This window comes from Arachis stenosperma, chromosome 2 (assembly GCF_014773155.1).
Source record: "Arachis stenosperma cultivar V10309 chromosome 2, arast.V10309.gnm1.PFL2, whole genome shotgun sequence".
Lineage (NCBI taxonomy): Eukaryota > Viridiplantae > Streptophyta > Magnoliopsida > Fabales > Fabaceae > Arachis > Arachis stenosperma.
In genome coordinates this window covers 46,329,400-46,349,948 of record NC_080378.1, presented here as the reverse complement: position 1 = coordinate 46,349,948, position 20,549 = coordinate 46,329,400, and the positions used below count along the sequence as shown (strand labels likewise).

General features: G+C 35.0%; 1 protein-coding gene across 5 annotated transcripts in view; it reads right to left on the bottom strand.

Annotated features, from left to right (window-relative positions):
• LOC130957931 (actin-related protein 2/3 complex subunit 2B) overlaps positions 1–20,061 on the bottom strand; it is a 49,154-nt gene extending 29,093 nt beyond the window's left edge. For 3 of the 5 annotated variants that reach the window (XM_057884792.1, XM_057884821.1, XM_057884813.1), the window contains exons 1-3: positions 19,725–19,921; positions 18,582–18,648; positions 18,051–18,258 (exon numbers count right to left, since the gene is read on the bottom strand). In XM_057884792.1, the coding sequence (XP_057740775.1) occupies positions 18,051–18,258; positions 18,582–18,648; positions 19,725–19,783 (334 nt within the window). In that variant the 5' untranslated portion in view covers positions 19,784–19,921. The other 2 variants (XM_057884800.1, XM_057884806.1) reach the window with 2 other exon arrangements.
• Between the last annotated feature and the right edge of the window lie 488 nt (positions 20,062–20,549).

Genomic DNA, 20,549 nt, shown 5'->3' with positions numbered 1-20,549 from the left:
TGTTTTGGTACTACGTATACCCTTCCTTGCTCACATCATTTTTTAATTATTCTTTTTTAGTTTTCTTTACTCTGTACTACTACTCAGCCTTACCTTTTTCATCTTATAAGGTATAAGGTGTGGAAACTATATTCTGATGCAGAGTTTGTGAGATGAGAGCTAATAATCTTATGAATTAAAAATAAAGATGCAACATCTCTACTTCTGCTAGTGCTTGTCAATGGTTTTGTTTCAAGTTGGTTCATATATAGAACTAATGACTTTGTCATTTTATCATTTATTTAATTAAATCACTTCCCAGTTCCAATGTTTTTCTGCTTCAGGTGTATTCTACTAGCTATACCACTTTATTAATTAATTACTCAAATTAGTGCTAGCAATCTTCTTTTAATAATGTTAATGTTACTAAACCATACGGCTCTTGCTAGAAGTTTTTTTATATAAAAAAATACTCTAAAGGTTAGTGGCTTGCCCATGGTTTCTTGATCAATCCTCTTTTAGCAAAATTCTTAGTGTCTTATTTTTATATCTTTAGTGTAAGTACCGTTGGATCAGCTTTAGAGCATATGAAGAGGATTCATGAGGCTGTAAATGAGAAAGAGTCCAAGCATATTTCTGTAGCAGTGTCACTAATCAGGTATCTAGTGAATTAATTGTGAGAAACTGAGTGTTTTTTTATATTTTTTTAGTTCCCCTTTCATGTGAAAAATTACCTGATAACTATTTTAAATTTCAGCTCCACAAATTGAAGCTAGGAAGCTCAGATCTATTATATTTTAACTTTTTTTTTTGCATTTTCTTAGTCCACTAATACTACTTCAGGAGTGAATTCATCTTGATTAACTTCCTATTTTCCTTCTTTTATGTTACTGTATGTAAATTGATTCACTTCCTATTTGCTTGTACTATTCACATTTCCCTACAAAATGCAATCCACCTGAACATTTTCTCTTATGGAACTTCCAGCAAGGACTTGATAGGATAGAAAAAAGAAGCAGGTGGGACAAAAAAGATAGGCAGCTAGCCCTTGATAATTTGGAGCAGTTCCAGAGTGTAGCTAAGACTAGCCGTCACAGAATTTGGCATTTGACTGAGCATCTAAGAATATCCATTGCAATAATACTCTTTATAATTTCTCTTGTAGGTTGTTGATGGAAAACTTTCTCAAACTTGCTACCTTATGGCTCTTGATTCATGCTATAAACAACTCAGTCACAAGTAAGTGTCTAACTAATTTTATTTCTAGTGGTCTCTTGATTTTCTATGCGCAGTATTTGCAATTTCTGTTATCAAAATATTAGTAACTAGCAATAACCTAACTCTATTTATCTTCAGATATGTTATCCTCTTAGCTTTTCGCTTCTTCCCATGACCCAATTGTCCTCTCATATGTCCACGTTGTTCCCCTCTCCAATGCACCATTTTCCATTCCTCTTAAGGAAGTCTCTTCCTTGGATAATACTTTTCCAAATCCAAGTTTCTTTTTTTTTTTTTGCTTTTTCGCATTCCAAAAGTTTGTGTAACCTTTTCTACTCTCTGCCATTTATTCAATACAGAATTGCTTTCATGTTAATTGATGTTGGAACCTGGAAGTGCTCATTCAGTTGTGTAGGTGATGATGATATTTGGATTGATTTCTCAAAATATATAGTTTAAACGATGGTCATAATGTCATTTATTTAATTGAGTTCACTATTACTCTACATAATTTCAAGTTGCATAATGGAAATTGAGGTATCACACTATGATGGGACAACTTGATTTAGTTTAGTTCCTTTTGTTCCTATAATAATTCATAGGTAATTGAGGATTTCATTTATTCTAATAGAAAACTTAAGAAGGAACAGAATAATAGAAGATCAAGAGGTAATGAATTCTTTTTTTTGCTATATTTAATTTCTGAGTTAGGGCTTTGCTATATTTAAGTTCGTTTGATGATTACAAATCACTTTCATCACCATGTTCCTGATTCAGCACTAATATCTTCTCTTTTCCTTCTGTTTTGCTTTTTAATTTTATAGGGTGATTACATCAAAGATTTGTAGCTGTAATTATATCTGTATCAGTTTTTAATTTCACACTTTGTTCTTGGATTCATTTCTTTCTTTCCCCAATTCCGTGATATTTTTTTAATCTATTCCAAGTCAAACTTTGCTCCATGATTTTTCCATTTTTTGTTTCTCTGTAGATTGATAACTTTGGATCTATAATATGCTTACTGCAGTTAAAACATGATTTGATTCCACTAATCCAACACCACACCAAAATTTTTGTAATGTTGCTGTCTCTTACATATTCACAGGGAGGAGATCCTTCTAAACAACGCAATTTCACTTTCGAGGTCAACGATCCCAATTCTTCCTCCCTATTTCATTTTCCTGTTAATCTGCAGCTTTTTGAATTTAGTATGCTTCTTTTACTTTAGATACATGTTTTCCAGCAATCCTCACATGCTATTGCTAATAATTTCATTTACTTATACTGCACAAAATCCTAGAATTAGAAAACATTGAAATATGAAAACAAACTCTTGACTTTGTTTTCATTAACTTGAACGAGGAATTGCATATATATAAACATGACCGGCACTTATTTAATTGATTATTGATTTTTTTTGTAATATAGTTTCTGTATTATTGAAGCTATGTTAACTTCTTTTACATTTATTTTTTTCTATATTACTTTTGCTATCAGACATTGAGACGTTTGGCTCAAAACAGAGAGGCCGCAAGAAAAAGCCATCTAAGAAAAAAGGTGTGTCCTATTATTATATGTTTACACAAATTCAAAAATAGTTGTTAAGAGATAAGATTAAAGCATATTACAAGTAAAGCATATTACAAGTATAAATTATATTGTTTTGCAGGATGGCTTGGAAGGAAATCTCGATAAGAAACAAGAAATAAGCTTCACTAATTATGGAGACTGGAGAGAAATCTTGATAAGAAACAAGAAATAAGCTTCACTAATTATCTTTACATACATTTAGATAAAATTGATGGAGTAATAATTATATTTGTAAAGTAAAATTAATGATATGAGATTCATTTTAATTTTATGAAATGTAGTATCTTAACAGTATGCGATAAACTTTGACTCCTTTAAGAACTTATCTTTATGTGAATATTCCCTTATTGATTGTTTAAGTAGTTGCAGAGGTTTTAGTGCAAAGGGTGAAAAAGGAGGAGGTTAATGCAAAGATATCAGCATGTAAAACAAGATTGCAAAGATTAACAACAGATTCAAGAGAGAAGATGCTGTCATCAAAGGTTGGGAGAGTGAGCAGGTTCAGAAGGCTACTTCTTGGATGAAGGAAGTTGAGGTAATTAACTTTTTTCCTTTTGCATTGTACTATTCTGTAAAGCTATTTTTTTCATTTCCTTGCAGGTACCTAATACTGTTGAATTTGCGGATTGGATTGGTAGGACAAAACAGAAAGAGATCTGTGTCACAGGGTAAGTAGTAAATCTCTGTTATGGTCTTGAGGGCCATTTAGTAGTTGAAAATTCTATTCAACATGTAGGACCTTTATTTCTAACATTACCTTTTTTCTGGAAATGTGTGAGAGCATGCCAACAACAATATATAGATCTCAGATATGGGCGGCGGATGTGATCAATAATCATATTAAATCAATATTTGATCTACCTTGGTTGAAATTTTTACCGTATGAATGAATTAGTAATTACAGTGTGCAAATCAATATTTGGATTTCCTCTTTAACTTGCGGTTTTATTTAATTTGTAACACTGTGCATCTCCTATTCCATATATTTTCCTTTTATCCGGAGCATCACTTAATCCATGAAATATAGGTTTTGGTTTTGATTTTGTTATTAATATTATATAAGATATATCATGTACATCAAATATTTAGATTTAAATGGTTTAACCGTAGATATCGTTGATCACACTTAGGTGGTGTAAGGCTTGGTTGTTATTATTATTGTTGTTTATATAATATGAACGATGAGAATAGATTTAAGTAGCTTCTGTTATTTATTTGACAGCATAGATACAAACTGAAATCCACGCTGAACATAAAATAGAAGTTTTAAATTCCCTTGACTATCTTGAATCTCTTGTGGTTTTTCCTATTATAATGATCAATTTTATCACCAGGACAACAAAAAGACCTGTCCCGTTGGAGCACTGCCTATTTTATTTTGGAGAACTTTACAAGTCAGAGATAAAAATTTGAGTCATAATTTGAATTCTAATATTACATACTTTTTTTCACTATGCAGGAACTGAACTAGCAATGTGTTATGGGAATATCTATGAACTTGGTCACATTCTTGGTTGAAACTTTGAATCTTCTATCAGCTAAATTTGCTACAATGTTTACCAATTTTATGGGAACTCTCAATCTTCTTTGGCCTCTTTGGTGGTTTCTTAGCTGATGCTGGCATTCAAAATTTATATGATGCTATAAGAACAATACACTTAGTTTATGTTTTGAATTATAGTTGATGTATCAATACATTTTGTCGATGTATAGTTGTTATTTATTATTATAGTTGATGTATCAATACACTTTGTTTATTTTTTGAATTATATTGGCTTCCTTGTTTATAGTATTTTTCTTTTAGTTTGATAATACAATAAATTTATTAATTTTTTGAAATATTATAAATATTCAAATACAAATTAGATAAAAAAAATTTATTTATTAAATTTATATTTATTTTGTATGAAAAAAGGTATATTTTGCAATGAAAAATCTAAAAAAAAATTACTTTACTGATGGATTTACAGACGAATTTTTCGTCTGTATTCAAAGTTTGAAAAATCCGTCTGTAATTACCGACAAAAAATATGTCGGAAATTACAGACGAAAAATCTGTCAGAAAATTCGTCTGTAATTACAGACGAAAAATCCGTCTGTAATTACAGACGGAAAATTTGTTAGAAAATCCGTTTATAATTACAGACGGAAAATCCGTCGAAAATTTTGCCGCCTTTGGGAAATAGATGGAGAATTTACAGAGGGAAAATCCGTCGGTAACTGGTAAAAATCCGTCGGTAATTTTTCGACGGAAAAAAATCCGTCGGTAAATAATTTCCGACGAGACTTTTATAGAGGAACAAAATCCGTCGGTAATTTCGTTGGTAACCAAAAATCCGTCTGTAATAAAGACCAAATCTGTCTGTAAATCTGTTTGTATTAATTCATTTTCTAGTTGTGTTTGTTTTAATTAATTCTGGGAGAGCTGGTTTTTTTTGCATATTTTTTAAATTTCAAGTCTTATTAGAACACTTATTAAACATATTAAATATTTACTATGGTTTCAACTTTCAACTCTTTCATTCACACTCTTTCCTCACACCAAGTTCCAACAGATTTTAGCCCATGGTTTGGTGATACTGTAGAATTATATTTCCTATACATAAATTATCAAATGATTTGTGATGAGCGGATAATTTGTATACTTTTTGGCATTGTTTTTAGTATGTTTTTGATATGATATAGTTAGTTTTTAGTATATTTTTATTAGTTTTTAATTAAAATTCACTTTTCTGGACTTTACTATGAGTTTGTGTGTTTTTCTGTGATTTCAGGTATTTTCTGGCTGAAATTGAGGGACCTGAGCAAAAATCTGATTCTGAGACCAAAAAGGACTGCAGATGCTGTTGGATTCTGACCTCCCTGCATTCGAAGCGGATTTTCTGGAGCTACAGAAGCCCAATTGGCGCGCTCTCAACGGCGTTGGAAAGTAGACATCCTGGGCTTTCCAGCAATATATAATAGTCCATACTTTGCCCAAGATTTGATGGCCCAAACCGGCGCTCAAAGTCACCTACAGAAATTCCAGCGTTAAACGCCGGAACTGGCATAAAATTTGGAGTTAAACGCCCAAACTGGCATGAGAGCTGGCGTTTAACTCCAGAAAAGGTCTCTACACGAAATTCCTTCATTGCTCAGCCCAAGCACACACCAAGTGGGCCCGGAAGTGGATTTTTATGTCATTTACTCATTTCTGTACACCTTAGGCTACTAGTTTCTTATAAGTAGGACCTTTTACTATTGTATAGAAATCTTTTGATCACTTTAGATCTCTAGATCATCTTTGGACATTTTAGTTCTTAGATCATTGGGAGGCTGGCCATTCGGCCATGCCTAGACCTTATGCTTATGTATTTTCAACGGTGGAGTTTCTACACACCATAGATTAAGGTGTGGAGCTCTGCTGTACCTCGAGTATTAATGCAATTACTATTGTTCTTTCATTCAAATTCCGCTTGTTCTTTATCCAAGATATCACTTGTTCTTCAACATGATGAAGGTGATGATTGACGCCCATCACCATTCTCACCCATGAACAAGGTGACTGACAACCATTCTTGTTCTACAAGCATCTGAGGCTTAGTGAATATCTCTTGGATTCCTGATTGCACGATGCATGGTTGATCGCCTGACAACCGAGTGCTCGCCTGACAAACGAGCCAGCCATTCCGTGAGATCAGAGTCTTCGTGGTATAGGCAAGAACTGATGGCAGCATTCAAGAGAATCCGGAAGGTCTAACCTTGTCTGTGGTATTCTAAGTAGGATTCAATGATTGAATGACTGTGACATGCTTCAAACCTGTAACCTACTGGGCGTTAGTGACAGACGCAAAAGAGTTATTCTATTCCGGTAGGGGAGGGAACCGAACCGGTGATTGGCCGTACTGTGACAGAGTATTGAGCATTAGCTTTCACTGCGAGGATGGGAGGTAGCTGCTGACAACAGTGAGACCCTATACGAGCTTGCCATGGAAAGGAGTAAGAAGGGTTGGATGAAGACAGTAGGAAAGCAGAGAGACGGAAGGGAAGGCATCTTCATGCGCTTATCTGAAGTTCCTACCAATGAATTACATAAGTATCACTATCTTTATCTTCTATGTTATTTTCGTTCATCACCACGTATATCTGAGTTTGCCTGACTAAGATTTACAAGATGACCATAGCTTGCTTCAATACTAACAATCTCCGTGGGATCGACCCTTACTCACGTAAGGTTTATTACTTGGACGACCCAGTGCACTTGCTGGTTAGTTGTGCGAAGTTGTGTAATGCCATGGTATTAGGCGCACCAAGTTCTTGGAGCCAGTACCAGGGATTATGAGAGTTGTGAAAAAGTATAGTTCACAATTTCGCCCGACCAAGTTTTTGGCACCGTTGCCGGGGATTGTTCTAGTTTTGAGCAAGCCTGTGGTAACATCAGTGCCAAGATCCGGCAACAACATCAAATTTTTGGTGTTATTGCCCGGGATTGTTCAGGCTGGACAACTGACGGTTCATCTTGTTGCTTAGATTAGGTATTTTTTTTTTTCGAAATTCTTGAAGATGAATTCTAGAGTTTCATGATGATTTGTTGAAATCTGGCTGGCTGAGAAGCCATGTCTAATCTGATTGGACCGAGGTTTCAACTTATCACCACAAGAGCTTGTTGATTTCGTACCAATCTTGCTTTTGGAGCAGTGATTTGCTAAGGCTTGGCTGACCTTTGGTCATGTCTAGTGTTTTGGACCGAAGCTTTCTTTGGAAGCTTGGCTGGCTGTGAAGCCATGTCTAATTCCTGGACCGGAGTCTTAGACTAGCATTGCACTGATTCCTGGAATTCTCATTAAGAATTTTGATACCTTTTCCCACTTAATTTTCGAAAAATACAAAAAAAAAAAATTTACAAAATCATAAAATCCAAAAATATTTCTTGTTTGAGTCTAGAGTCTCATCTTAAGTTTGGTGTCAAATGCATGTTTTTGTTACATTTTTCGAATCCATGCATATATTTTGTGTTCTAATCTTTGAATTCTATTGACTTGAGTATTTTGTGTGTCTCATACGCATTTTCAGTTCATTAGTGTCAGCAGTATACAAACTGCTAAGTTTGGTGTCTTGTATGCATTGTTATTTGATTCTTGTTGTATTTTAATTATTAAAAATCCAAAAATATTTTTAATTTGTGTATTTTCAAGTCAATGATACAAGGGATTGAAGATACAGAACACACTGCAGAGGAATTATACAGAAAAAGCTGAGCATTCAAAAATGCCCAGTGAAGAAGGCAGACTGGCGTTTAAACGCCAGCCAGGGCACCTGGTTGGGCGTTTAACGCCCAAAGAGGTAGCATTTTGGGCGTTAAACGCCAGAATGTATACCATTCTGGGCGTTTAACGCCAGGATGGTGCTAGGGGGAAGATTTTGTTTTCAAAATCAATTTTTTTCAAGTTTTCAAAGTTTTTCAAAACCAAATCTTTTTCAAATCATATCTTTTCAATCAAATGTTTTCAAAATCAATTTCTTTCCTTTTTCAAAGATACTTACTAACAATTAATGATTTGATTGAACATTTTTTGCCTTTTCTATTAAGGAAGGTTTTATGCTTGAATCATATCTTTTCTTGTTAGGCAAGTCATCAATTTATTTTTAAAATCATATCTTTTTAAATTGTTTTCAAATCATATCTTTTAAAATTGTTTTCAAATCATATCTTCTCAATCACATCTTTTTAAAACCATAACTCTTCAATCAAATCCTTTTAATCACATCTTTTTCAAATTAGTTTTCAATCAAATCTTTTTAATTTCTAATTTCAAAATCTTTTTCAAAAATCACTTGATTTCTTTTCCACTTTGAGTTTTCGAAAATTATCAATCTAATTTTCAAAATGTTTTCAAAATCTTTTGATTGAATTTTCGAAAATTCTCTTCCCTCCTTCCCACATCCTTCTATTTATGGAGTACCACTCCTTCTAAATGCACAATTCGAACCTTACCTAATTAAAGTTCGAATTCTCCTTCTCCTTCTTCTTACTATTTCTCTTTTCCTCTGACATTTCAAGGAATCTCTATACTGTGACATAGAGGATTCCACACTTTTGTTCTCTTCTCTTTCTTATGAGCAGGAGCAGAGACAAAGGCATTCTTGTTGAAGCTGACCCTGAACCTGAGAGGACCTTGAAGAGAAAGCTAAGAGAAGCTAAAGCACAACTCTCTTTAGAGGACCTAACCGAATTCTTCAAAGAAGAAGAACCCATGGCAGCCGAAAACAATAACAATGCCAACAATGCAAGGAAGGTGCTGGGTGACTTTACTGCACCTACTCCTGATTTTTATGGGAGAAGCATCTCTATCCCTGCCATTGGAGCAAACAACTTTGAGCTTAAGCCTCAATTAGTTTCTCTAATGCAACAGAATTGCAAGTTCCATGGACTTCCAATGGAAGATCCTCATCAGTTCTTGGCTGAATTCTTGCAAATCTGTGACACAGTCAAGACTAATGGGGTTAACCCTGAAGTCTATAGACTGATGCTATTCCCTTTTGCTGTAAGAGACAGAGCTAGAATATGGTTGGATTCTCAACCTAAAGAAAGCCTGGACTCTTGGGAAAAGCTAGTCAATGCCTTCTTGGCAAAGTTCTTTCCACCACAAAGATGGAGTAAGCTTAGAGTGGAAGTCCAAACCTTCAGACAGAAGGATGGAAAATCCCTCTATGAAGCTTGGGAAAGATACAAACAATTAATCAGAAGATGTCCTTCAGACATGCTTTCTGAATGGAGCATCATAGGTATTTTCTATGATGGTCTCTCTGAACTATCTAGGATGTCCTTGGATAGCTCTGCTGGAGGATCTCTTCATCTGAAGAAGACGCCTGCAGAAGCTCAAGAATTGATTGAAATGGTTGCAAATAACCAATTCATGTACACTTCTGAAAGGAATCCTGTGAACAATGGGACTAGTCAGAAGAAAGGAGTTCTTGAGATTGATACTCTGAATGCCATATTGGCTCAGAACAAGATATTGACTCAACAAGTCAATTTGATTTCTCAAAGTCTGTCTGGAATGCAAAATGCACCAAACAGTACTAAGGAAGCTTCATCTGAGGAAGAAGCCTATGATCCTGAGAACCCTTCCATGGAAGAGGTGAATTACCTAGGAGAACCCTATGGAAACACCTACAATTCTTCATGGAGAAATCACCCCAATTTCTCATGGAAGAATCAAGAGAGACCCCAACAAGGTTTCAACAACAATGGTGGAAGAAACAGGTTTAGCAATGGCAAGCCTTTTCCATCATCTTCTCAGCAACAGACAGAGAGTTCTAAGCAGAATACTTCTGACTTAGCAACAATGGTCTCTGATCTAATAAAGACCACTCAAAGTTTCATGAATGAAACAAGGTCCTCCATCAGAAATTTGGAAGGACAAGTGGGTCAGCTGAGCAAGAAAGTTACTGAACTCCCTCCTAGTACTCTCCCAAGTAATACAGAAGAAAATCCAAAAGGAGAGTGCAAAGCCATTAACATGGCCGAATTCTGGGAGGAAAGAGAGGAGGTGGACGCCACTGAGGAAGACCTCAGTGGGCGTGCACTAACCTCCAATGAGTTCCCCAATGAGGAACCTTGGGAATCTGAGGCTCAAAATGACACCATAGAGATTCCATTGGACTTACTTCTGCCATTCATGAGCTCTGATGAGTATTCTTCCTCTGAAGAGGATGAGTATGTTACTGAAGAGCAAGTTGCTAAATACCTTGGAGCAATCATGAAACTGAATGACAAGTTATTTGGAAATGAGACTTGGGAGGATGAACCACCTTTGCTCACCAAAAAACTGGATGACTTGTCTAGGCAGAAACTGCCTCAAAAGAGGCAGGATCCTGGGAAGTTTTCTATACCTTGTACCATAGGCACCATGACCTTCAAGAAGGCCTTGTGTGACTTAGGGTCAAGTGTGAACCTCATGCCCCTCTCTGTAATGGAGAAATTAGGGATCTTTGAGGTGCAAGCTGCAAGAATCTCATTGGAGATGGCAGACAATTCAAGAAAACAAGCTCATGGACTTGTAGAAAATGTTTTGGTAAAGATTGAAGACCATTACATCCCTACGGATTTCATAGTCCTAGAGACTGGGAAGTGCATGGATGAATCCATCATCCTTGGCAGACCCTTCCTAGCCACAGCAAAGGCTGTGATTGATGCTGATAGAGGAGAGTTAATCCTTCAAGTGAATGAAGAGTCCTTGGTGTTTAAGGCCCAAGGACATCCCTCTATCATCATGGAGAGGAAGCATGAAGAGCTTCTCTCAAAACAGAGCCAAGCAGAGCCCCCACAGTCAAACTCTAAGTTTGGTGTTGGGAGGCCACAGCCAAACTCTAAGTTTGGTGTTGAACCCCCACATTCAAACTCTAAGTTTGGTGTTGGGAGGTTCCCACACGGTTCTGAGCATTCCTGAGGCTCCATGAGAGTCCTCTGTCAAGCTAATGACATTAAAGAAGCGCTTGTTGGGAGGCAACCCAATGTTTATAATTAACTATTTCCTTTTGTTATTTTATCTTTTTTGTAGGTTGATGATCATAAGAAGTCACAAAAACAATGAAAAAAGCAAAAACAGAATGAAAAACAGGAAGAAAAACAGCACACCCTGGAGGAGAAGAAACTGGCGTTCAAACGCCAGTAATGCTAGCTGTTGGGCGTTTAACGCCCAGTCTGGCACCATTCTGGGCGTTTAACGCCAGAAAGGGGCACCAGACTGGCGTTAAACGCCAGTAAAGGGCAAGAACCTGGCGTTAAACGCCATGAATGGGCACCAGCCCGGCGTTTAACTTCAGAAATGGCTCAAAACGTGATTTTGAGCAACATTTGGTGCAGGGATGACTTTTCCTTGACACTACAGGATCTGTGGACCCCACAGGACCCTACCATCACTCTCTCTCTTCTTCCCCCATTCACCAATCACCTCAACACCTCTTCCCCAAAAACCCCTCACCTATCAAATCCCATCTTTCTCTTCACCACTCACATCCATCCTTCATAAAACCCCACCAACCTCACCCTTCAAATTCAAACCACTTTCCCTCCCAAACCCACCCCTCATGGCCGAACCTTTACCCCCTCTCTCCTATAAATACCCTTCTTCAACTCTTCATTTTCACACAACCTAAACACCCTTTCTTACCCTTCTTGGCCGAACACACTTCCATCTCCCTCTTCCTCATTTCTTCTTCTTCTACTCTCTTCTTTCTTCTTTTGCTCGAGGACGAGCAAACATTTTAAGTTTGGTGTGGTAAAAGCGTTGCTTTTTCATAACCATTATGGCACCAAAGGCCGGAGAAACCTCTAGAAAGAGGAAAGGGAAGGCAAAGGCTTCCACCTCCGAGTCATGGGAGATGGATAGATTCCTCTCAAAGGTGCATCAAGACCACTTCTATGAAGTTGTGGCCTTGAAGAAGGTGATCCCCGAAGTCCCCTTTTCACTCAAAAAGGGTGAATATCCGGAGATCCGCCATGAGATCCGAAGAAGAGGTTGGGAAGTTCTTACCAACCCCATTCAACAAGTCGGAATCTTGATGGTTCAAGAGTTCTATGCCAATGCATGGATCACAAAGAACCATGACCAAAGTGTGAACCCGAATCCAAAGAATTATCTCACTATGGTTCGGGGGAAATACTTGGATTTTAGTCCGGAGAGTGTGAGGGTGGCGTTCAACTTGCCTATGATGCAAGGAGATGAGCATCCTTACACTAGAAGGGTCAACTTTGATCAAAGGTTGGACCAAGTCCTCACAGTCATATGTGAAGAGGGCGCACAATGGAAGCAAAATTCAAGAGGAAAGCCAGTCCAATTGAGAAGGCATGACCACAAGCCCATCACCAAGAAAAGGATGGAGTACACAAGAGATCTCACTCATCATGAGATCCCTGAGATTCCTCAAGAGATGAATTTTCCTCCACAAAACTATTGGGAGCAACTAAACACCTCCCTAGGAGAACTAAGTTCCAACATGGGACAACTGAGGGTGGAGCATCAAGAACACTCCATCATCCTTCATGAAATTAGAGAAGATCAAAGAATCATGAGGGAGGAGCAACAAAGACAAGGAAGAGACATTGAGGAGCTCAAGCACTCCATAGGATCTTCAAGAGCAAGAAAGAGCCGCCATCACTAAGGTGGACCCGTTCTTTGATTTCCTTGTTATTGTTCTTCTATTTTTCGAAAATTTAGGCTTTATGTTTATCCATGTTTGTGTCTTATGATCATTAGTGTCTTAGTGTCTATGCCTTAAAGTTATGAATTTCCTATGAATCCATCACCTTTCTTCATTAAAAACGTGCCTAATTGATAAAAGAAAGAATTGCATGAATTTTGAATTTTATAATAGTTTAATTATTTTGATGTGGTGGCAATATTTTTGTTCTCTGAATGTATGCTTAAACAGTGCATATGTCTTTTGAATTTGTGGTTCATGAATGTTGGCTCTTGAAAGAATGATGAAAAAGGAGACATGTTACTGAGGATCTGAAAAATCAATAAAATGATTCTTGAAGCAAGAAAAAGCATTTCAAAAAAAAAAAAAAAACCGAAAAAAAAACGAAAAAAAAAAGAAAAAAAGAAAGAAATAAAAGTTGTGATCCAAGGCAATAAGAGTGTGCTTAAGAACCCTGGACACCTCTAATTGGGGACTTTAGCAAAGCTGAGTCACAATCTGAAAAGGTTCACCCAATTATGTGTCTGTGGCATGTATGTATCCGGTGGTAATACTGGAAGACAGAGTGCTTTGGGCCACAGCCAAGACTCAATAAATGGCTATGTTCAAGAATCATCATACTTTACTAAGAGAATCATTAACACTATCTGGATTCTAAGTTCCTAAAGAAGCCAATCATTCTGAATTATAAGGGATAAAGTGAGATGCCAAAACTATTCAGAGGCAAAAAGGTAAAAGCCCCGCTCATCTAATTAATACTGATCTTCATAGATGTTTTTGGAGTTCATTGCATATTCTCTTCTTTTTATCTTATTTGATCTTCAGTTGCTTGGGGACAAACAACAATTTAAGTTTGGTGTTGTGATGAGCGGATAATTTGTATACTTTTTGGCATTGTTTTTAGTATGTTTTTGATATGATATAGTTAGTTTTTAGTATATTTTTATTAGTTTTTAATTAAAATTCACTTTTCTGGACTTTACTATGAGTTTGTGTATTTTTCTGTGATTTCAGGTATTTTCTGGCTGAAATTGAGGGACCTGAGCAAAAATCTGATTCTGAGACCAAAAAGGACTGCAGATGCTGTTGGATTCTGACCTCCCTGCATTCGAAGCGGATTTTCTGGAGCTACAGAAGCCCAATTGGCGCGCTCTCAATGGCGTTGGAAAGTAGACATCCTGGGCTTTCCAGCAATATATAATAGTCCATACTTTGCTCAAGATTTGATGGCCCAAACCGGCGCTCAAAGTCACCTACAGAAATTCCAGCGTTAAACGCCGGAACTGGCATAAAATTTGGAGTTAAACGCCCAAACTGGCATGAGAGCTGGCGTTTAACTCCAGAAAAGGTCTCTACACGAAATTCCTTCATTGCTCAGCCCAAGCACACACCAAGTGGGCCCGGAAGTGGATTTTTATGTCATTTACTCATTTCTGTACACCTTAGGCTACTAGTTTCTTATAAGTAGGACCTTTTACTATTGTATAGAAATCTTTTGATCACTTTAGATCTCTAGATCATCTTTGGACATTTTAGTTCTTAGATCATTGGGAGGCTGGCCATTCGGCCATGCCTAGACCTTATGCTTATGTATTTTCAACGGTGGAGTTTCTACACACCATAGATTAAGGTGTGGAGCTCTGCTGTACCTCGAGTATTAATGCAATTACTATTGTTCTTTCATTCAAATTCCGCTTGTTCTTTATCCAAGATATCACTTGTTCTTCAACATGATGAAGGTGATGATTGACGCCCATCACCATTCTCACCCATGAACAAGGTGACTGACAACCATTCTTGTTCTACAAGCATCTGAGGCTTAGTGAATATCTCTTGGATTCCTGATTGCACGATGCATGGTTGATCGCCTGACAACCGAGTGCTCGCCTGACAAACGAGCCAGCCATTCCGTGAGATCAGAGTCTTCGTGGTATAGGCAAGAACTGATGGCAGCATTCAAGAGAATCCGGAAGGTCTAACCTTGTCTGTGGTATTCTGAGTAGGATTCAATGATTGAATGACTGTGACGTGCTTCAAACCTGTAACCTACTGGGCGTTAGTGACAGACGCAAAAGAGTTATTCTATTCCGGTAGGGGAGGGAACCGAACCGGTGATTGGCCGTACTGTGACAGAGTATTGAGCATTAGCTTTCACTGCGAGGATGGGAGGTAGCTGCTGACAACAGTGAGACCCTATACGAGCTTGCCATGGAAAGGAGTAAGAAGGGTTGGATGAAGACAGTAGGAAAGCAGAGAGACGGAAGGGAAGGCATCTTCATGCGCTTATCTGAAGTTCCTACCAATGAATTACATAAGTATCACTATCTTTATCTTCTATGTTATTTTCGTTCATCACCACGTATATCTGAGTTTGCCTGACTAAGATTTACAAGATGACCATAGCTTTCTTCAATACTAACAATCTCCGTGGGATCGACCCTTACTCACGTAAGGTTTATTACTTGGACGACCCAGTGCACTTGCTGGTTAGTTGTGCGAAGTTGTGTAATGCCATGGTATTAGGCGCACCAAGTTCTTGGAGCCAGTACCAGGGATTATGAGAGTTGTGAAAAAGTATAGTTCACAATTTCGCCCGACCAATTTGATATCAATCTGTTTACATTTACTATATATACACTTGTCAAGTGAAGTATATATTATGATAAATTAAATAGAGATTGACTTATAGCTAAGTAGCATCTGATATTAGAACTACTATTGAAATAATCAGTTAACATGCATGTGTTGTATGCACCTATACAGCTATACCTAAGATTTACATGATGGAGCTTGTTGATGTGTTTGAAAATTGAAGGCATTCCCACTAACGGTTAATTTGCACTTGTCAATGTACAAAGCAGTCTTATCCTTTGCACGTTGGCCACACGGTTTTGTCATTTATAGCATTCATATGGACTAAGAGTGCTGATTGATGCCATTCGAAATTAAATGAAAAGGAAAGAAAAGTCTAATGAATTTGACATAATTTCTGTATCATTCAAGTGCTTGTATTTTAGATATTAGATATTACAAGATAACTTTAACTAGAGTTTAAGAAAGCTTGTTTGTTTTCATTGTCCATCCTAGTAGATTCAGCTCCCTCTAAAGAAACAGATCATGCTCAAGTATGCTTCACACTTCAAAGGGATAACATCACTGCATCAACGATAGGGTATAACTCTCTCACTAGTACTACATACTCATCTATATCGGGTACATGAATAACACTATACCTTTTTATTGTGTATTATTTGCAGATTTAGCATATGGGACTAGTCAAGCATGGATATAAAATATGTAAGTAAATTGATATTTTTTTGATAAATATTAATTACTATTTTGTTATGAAAATTATTGTTAGACAAGAATTTTATTATTTTATTGAGAATTATTGATAAACATGTATTTGAATTACTAATTAAACCTTTTAATATCTATTTTAATTAGAATTTTATTATTAGTTATTTTGTCTCTTTTATAAATTTTTCTATTGTGCATAAATTTATTTATTAAATAAAATAATTACACATGTATGAACAAAAAAATTTATTGTAAATTTTATTTGTGTGTATTTTTATTACAAAAATAACTTTTATTTTTACCAAAAAGGCAACCCTTTTATTAGTTGCATATTTTGAATTTTTATTAGTTGCATATTTTGAATATTAGACAACACTTGTATGGTTGCATATCTAAAAGAAAAAACAACACTTGTATAGGTTGTATATCCAAAAGAAAAGGCAATGCTTTAAAAGGTTGCATATTCATAACTAATAGACAACACTTCAAAGTATTGTGAATTCAAATTTATAAGCAACATGTAAAAGGGTTGCATTTTATTGCAAATAGGCAACACTTTTTAGTAGTGGCCAAAATAGAAGAGAAAAGACAACACTGAAAAAGTGTTGTCTCAAACACACCTTTGAAGTGTTGTTGTTTTTCAACCAAAGATAACACTTGATAAGTGTTGCTTTCAAAAGCAATGCTTTTGAAACAAAAAAGTGTTGCCTTGATCTAAGGCAACTGCTGCATATGCAACGCCGTCCAAAAATGTTGCCTTAGGTCCAAAAGTGTTGCCGTATATCAAAAGCAACCTTTTGTCAGCTTTTAGGCAACATTTTTTAAATGTTGCCTCAACCTGAAAATGTTGTAGTGATAGAAGGTTCTATAATAATAAATAGGTAACAATTACATTTTAGTATCCATTGATGTCCACTAAAATATTTAAATTCACATATATTTTAGGTAAATTTTATCTAATTCTTTTAAAAATGATATATAATTTATTTTTTGTAATGTGTTAATTTCTAGTTATATGTTATCACAATTAACTATACATATCACTTAAGTTAGTTCAATTTAATTAGAGTTAATATTTTAACTATAATAAAATTATTTTGTAATTAAATTATTATTTATAATAGATAATTATCTAATTTTTTAAAATATTAAACCAATTTTTTTGAATCATTCTTTCAGAAAAAAAAAAAGAAAAACACTTCAGCATTCTTGTTACTTAAATAACGTTATCACTCCTCATTATAATTGCTCACTACCCACCATAATAAGTTGAATGCTTTGGATATCATTTTATTTTATTTTATTTGCCTTTTTTTAAAATATTTTTACCAAATTATAAATTTGGTGAACTTTTAAATTTTTAAATGAATCTAACTATTCATGCTAAAATTTTAAGCTTACTAGATGAAATGATAAAAAAAATAATATATCATTGTTAAAAGAGATAATAGAAAACTAGATAAGAATGTGGACTTTATGAGTTCACCTACCAAGGTGTATTTAAGTTAATTATTAGATAGGATAAACGATCTTAGATACGATTTTGGAAGGCACAACGACAAAAAAAAATGGAGATCATTATAGAAAAACTTAAGGTAGCTGATTTAAAAAAAGAAGTTTTTAATTTTTTTTTTTGTGTTAAGTTATATATTATTTTAAAAAGAATCGGATAAAATTTACTTATTTTTAATGTATTTTATGATATTATATATCCTATTTATGTACCATGTTTCCGGATAACATAGTAAATAACGTGAAATTGAAGGGTAGTTGCTAACCTTTGCCACGTGGAATCTTAGTGAGATTCAGCTTGAGAGTAAGTTGATATCCTTCTCGTCTAGATTCAGCAATTTCCACAACAGCAGGACAAAGTGCCTTTATCATTTCAATTGTATAGGAAGAAAGCTCATTTGTGGCAAGGACTCCAGGGCAAAGAGGTGCAGTTGATATTGACAAAAAAGCTACTCGTGGATCAGAGGCTTCAGACTGTAAGCATAGTACACAAATACTCAAATTTTTGGTTATTCTTTTTTTGTAAACGTTGATTTAGTCTTTAGAATCTGAAAAAGCTGAAGATCTAACTTTAAGAACAAAATAAACTTGTGAAACCTGAAAGTAAAAAGCACTTGCAGGGGGCTAAGTTTTCTTAGTCAAAAATCAACCAAATAAAAGAAAAAATTGATTAAATATTAACTGAATTTATTTTTTCTATACTTATTGCCATAAGCTGTGACACGCACATCAACCAAAAAGTAACAAAAGGTGAATAGTGCTCATATCGTTCAAACAGAGTATGGTGAGAATTTTACCAGAATATGATACTCCGCTGACCCAAATTCATACAAGTGATGATCAATCTCCATGGGCTTCTCAGCACTGTCATTAGATAGAGAAATCTCTTAGATGCTATATCTCAAAAAGAGATCATTTTCTTTATTTTTTTTTTATGTGGGATGAAATATGAAATTTCTAGTTTAGCTAGATAATTGAATACTTTTATTAAATGAAATTTAGTATTTGAAAACATAGGATTGGTTATAAGTGTATGTTAGCTGAATTAGCTAAGAGTGAGATTCAAGTGTTCTAAAATAAAATAATACATTGTTATCCACTGGAATCATCTCTTGCTCCTTCCTCTTTCTTTCGTTTCTTTCTTATCTAAACACTAATCTTCCCCCCGGCGCGCCTAGAAATTAGATAATGAGTTTTTTTTCTAATCCTTTACAATCAGTTTTTCTTAAAACAGGAAATTATATCTGAACAGTTTTTGCTGCTACTTATTTTACCCAAAGATTAGTGATTATCTTTAAAGAATTAATTTTCGATATCAGTAGTTTCCACCCCAAATCACAGCTTTTGTTTTGAATAATGACACTTACTTCCATCATAATTGGTGGTAAATCAATGTTTGGTGTGATGATTGTTCCACCGTACGCATGATTTTTCCTCTCACTTTAACTTTGCCATCATTCGTATTTTCGTTTCTCTCCCTCCATATTTTCATTATTTTGCCGATGTTTATTCCTTCACTTCTTGGTATGCACCATCCACTTATTAAAATGTGCGATTTTATTCTCATAGTAACCACTAACATTTACCACGTGCATCGTTTTACTATTTTCTAACGAAATAAGGGAGTGTTAGCTCATCACTCCATTTGTCAAATTACTGTCGGAAAAGGTCGAAGAACCACTGTAATATCCGAAATTCAATTTCGCGGACGATAATAATACCATTAGAACTTCAGAAACTAAATTGAAACATTTTTACTTTTACTTTCTTCTCACTACTTAAATTCAATTTCAATTTTACACCCATAATAAGCTGAATTTGAAAAATAATGTAATGATAAATAATTAAAGAACGAGAAACGAGGAGCATTTTAACCAAATCGAAATTGTTAGTTTCTCTATACCTAATTAATTAAAATCCATATATTAAATTCTTGTTACCTGTATAGTTTGAGCAGGATCTGATTCAAAGCAGGGGACGCTCTCTCTATGCATGTCATTTTCTGATGAGTGATTAGACTCTCTTCTTCTTCTTCTGTTGTGAGAATGTTAAAAGTGAAGAAACAATTGTAGAATGTGAGACTCTTTAATCGGTTGTATGAACTTTAAGTAAAATTTACGTTCAGTGCATATAATCATGTTTGGTAACCTTTGAAGCAAATCCACTTAGCCACACTCTTCCACTCACATTTCTTTTCTCCTTTCCTTTCTCTAATTTGTCATTTTCCCTTTCCCTTATGCTTCACTCTATCCTACGTTGACGATATGTATCTTTTGGTATACAAAGGTTATATATAATTTGAATTGGATAAAGCCACGTAAGAACCATATATTCAATCATTTAACGATGGATTTTATAAAATATTATTTAGATAAAAAAAATATTTAACAATATAAGATTTATTTTAATTATGTCAGTATCATTTAATCCTAACTTAATACAAAAATATTACTTTTGAAAAAAAAATATATTCTAACTTTAGTATTTAATAAAAAAATTGATTATTTTGCTGTAAATAATTTGATTATTCTAATATAAAATGTTTTTTCATTGTTAAAAGAAATGGATAAAACAAATATAAATTTTACATGTATACCTTAGTTAATAAGTTCGTGATGCTCGAGTCTCAATAGACTATTGGACATAGTATAACAACTTATCATAAATGTTAATCATGCTGTCATATATATAATAGGAAGACTTTCTGGGAATTTTTTTTATATAAATGAAATAAATATATTATTTACGGATATGAACAATTTGCA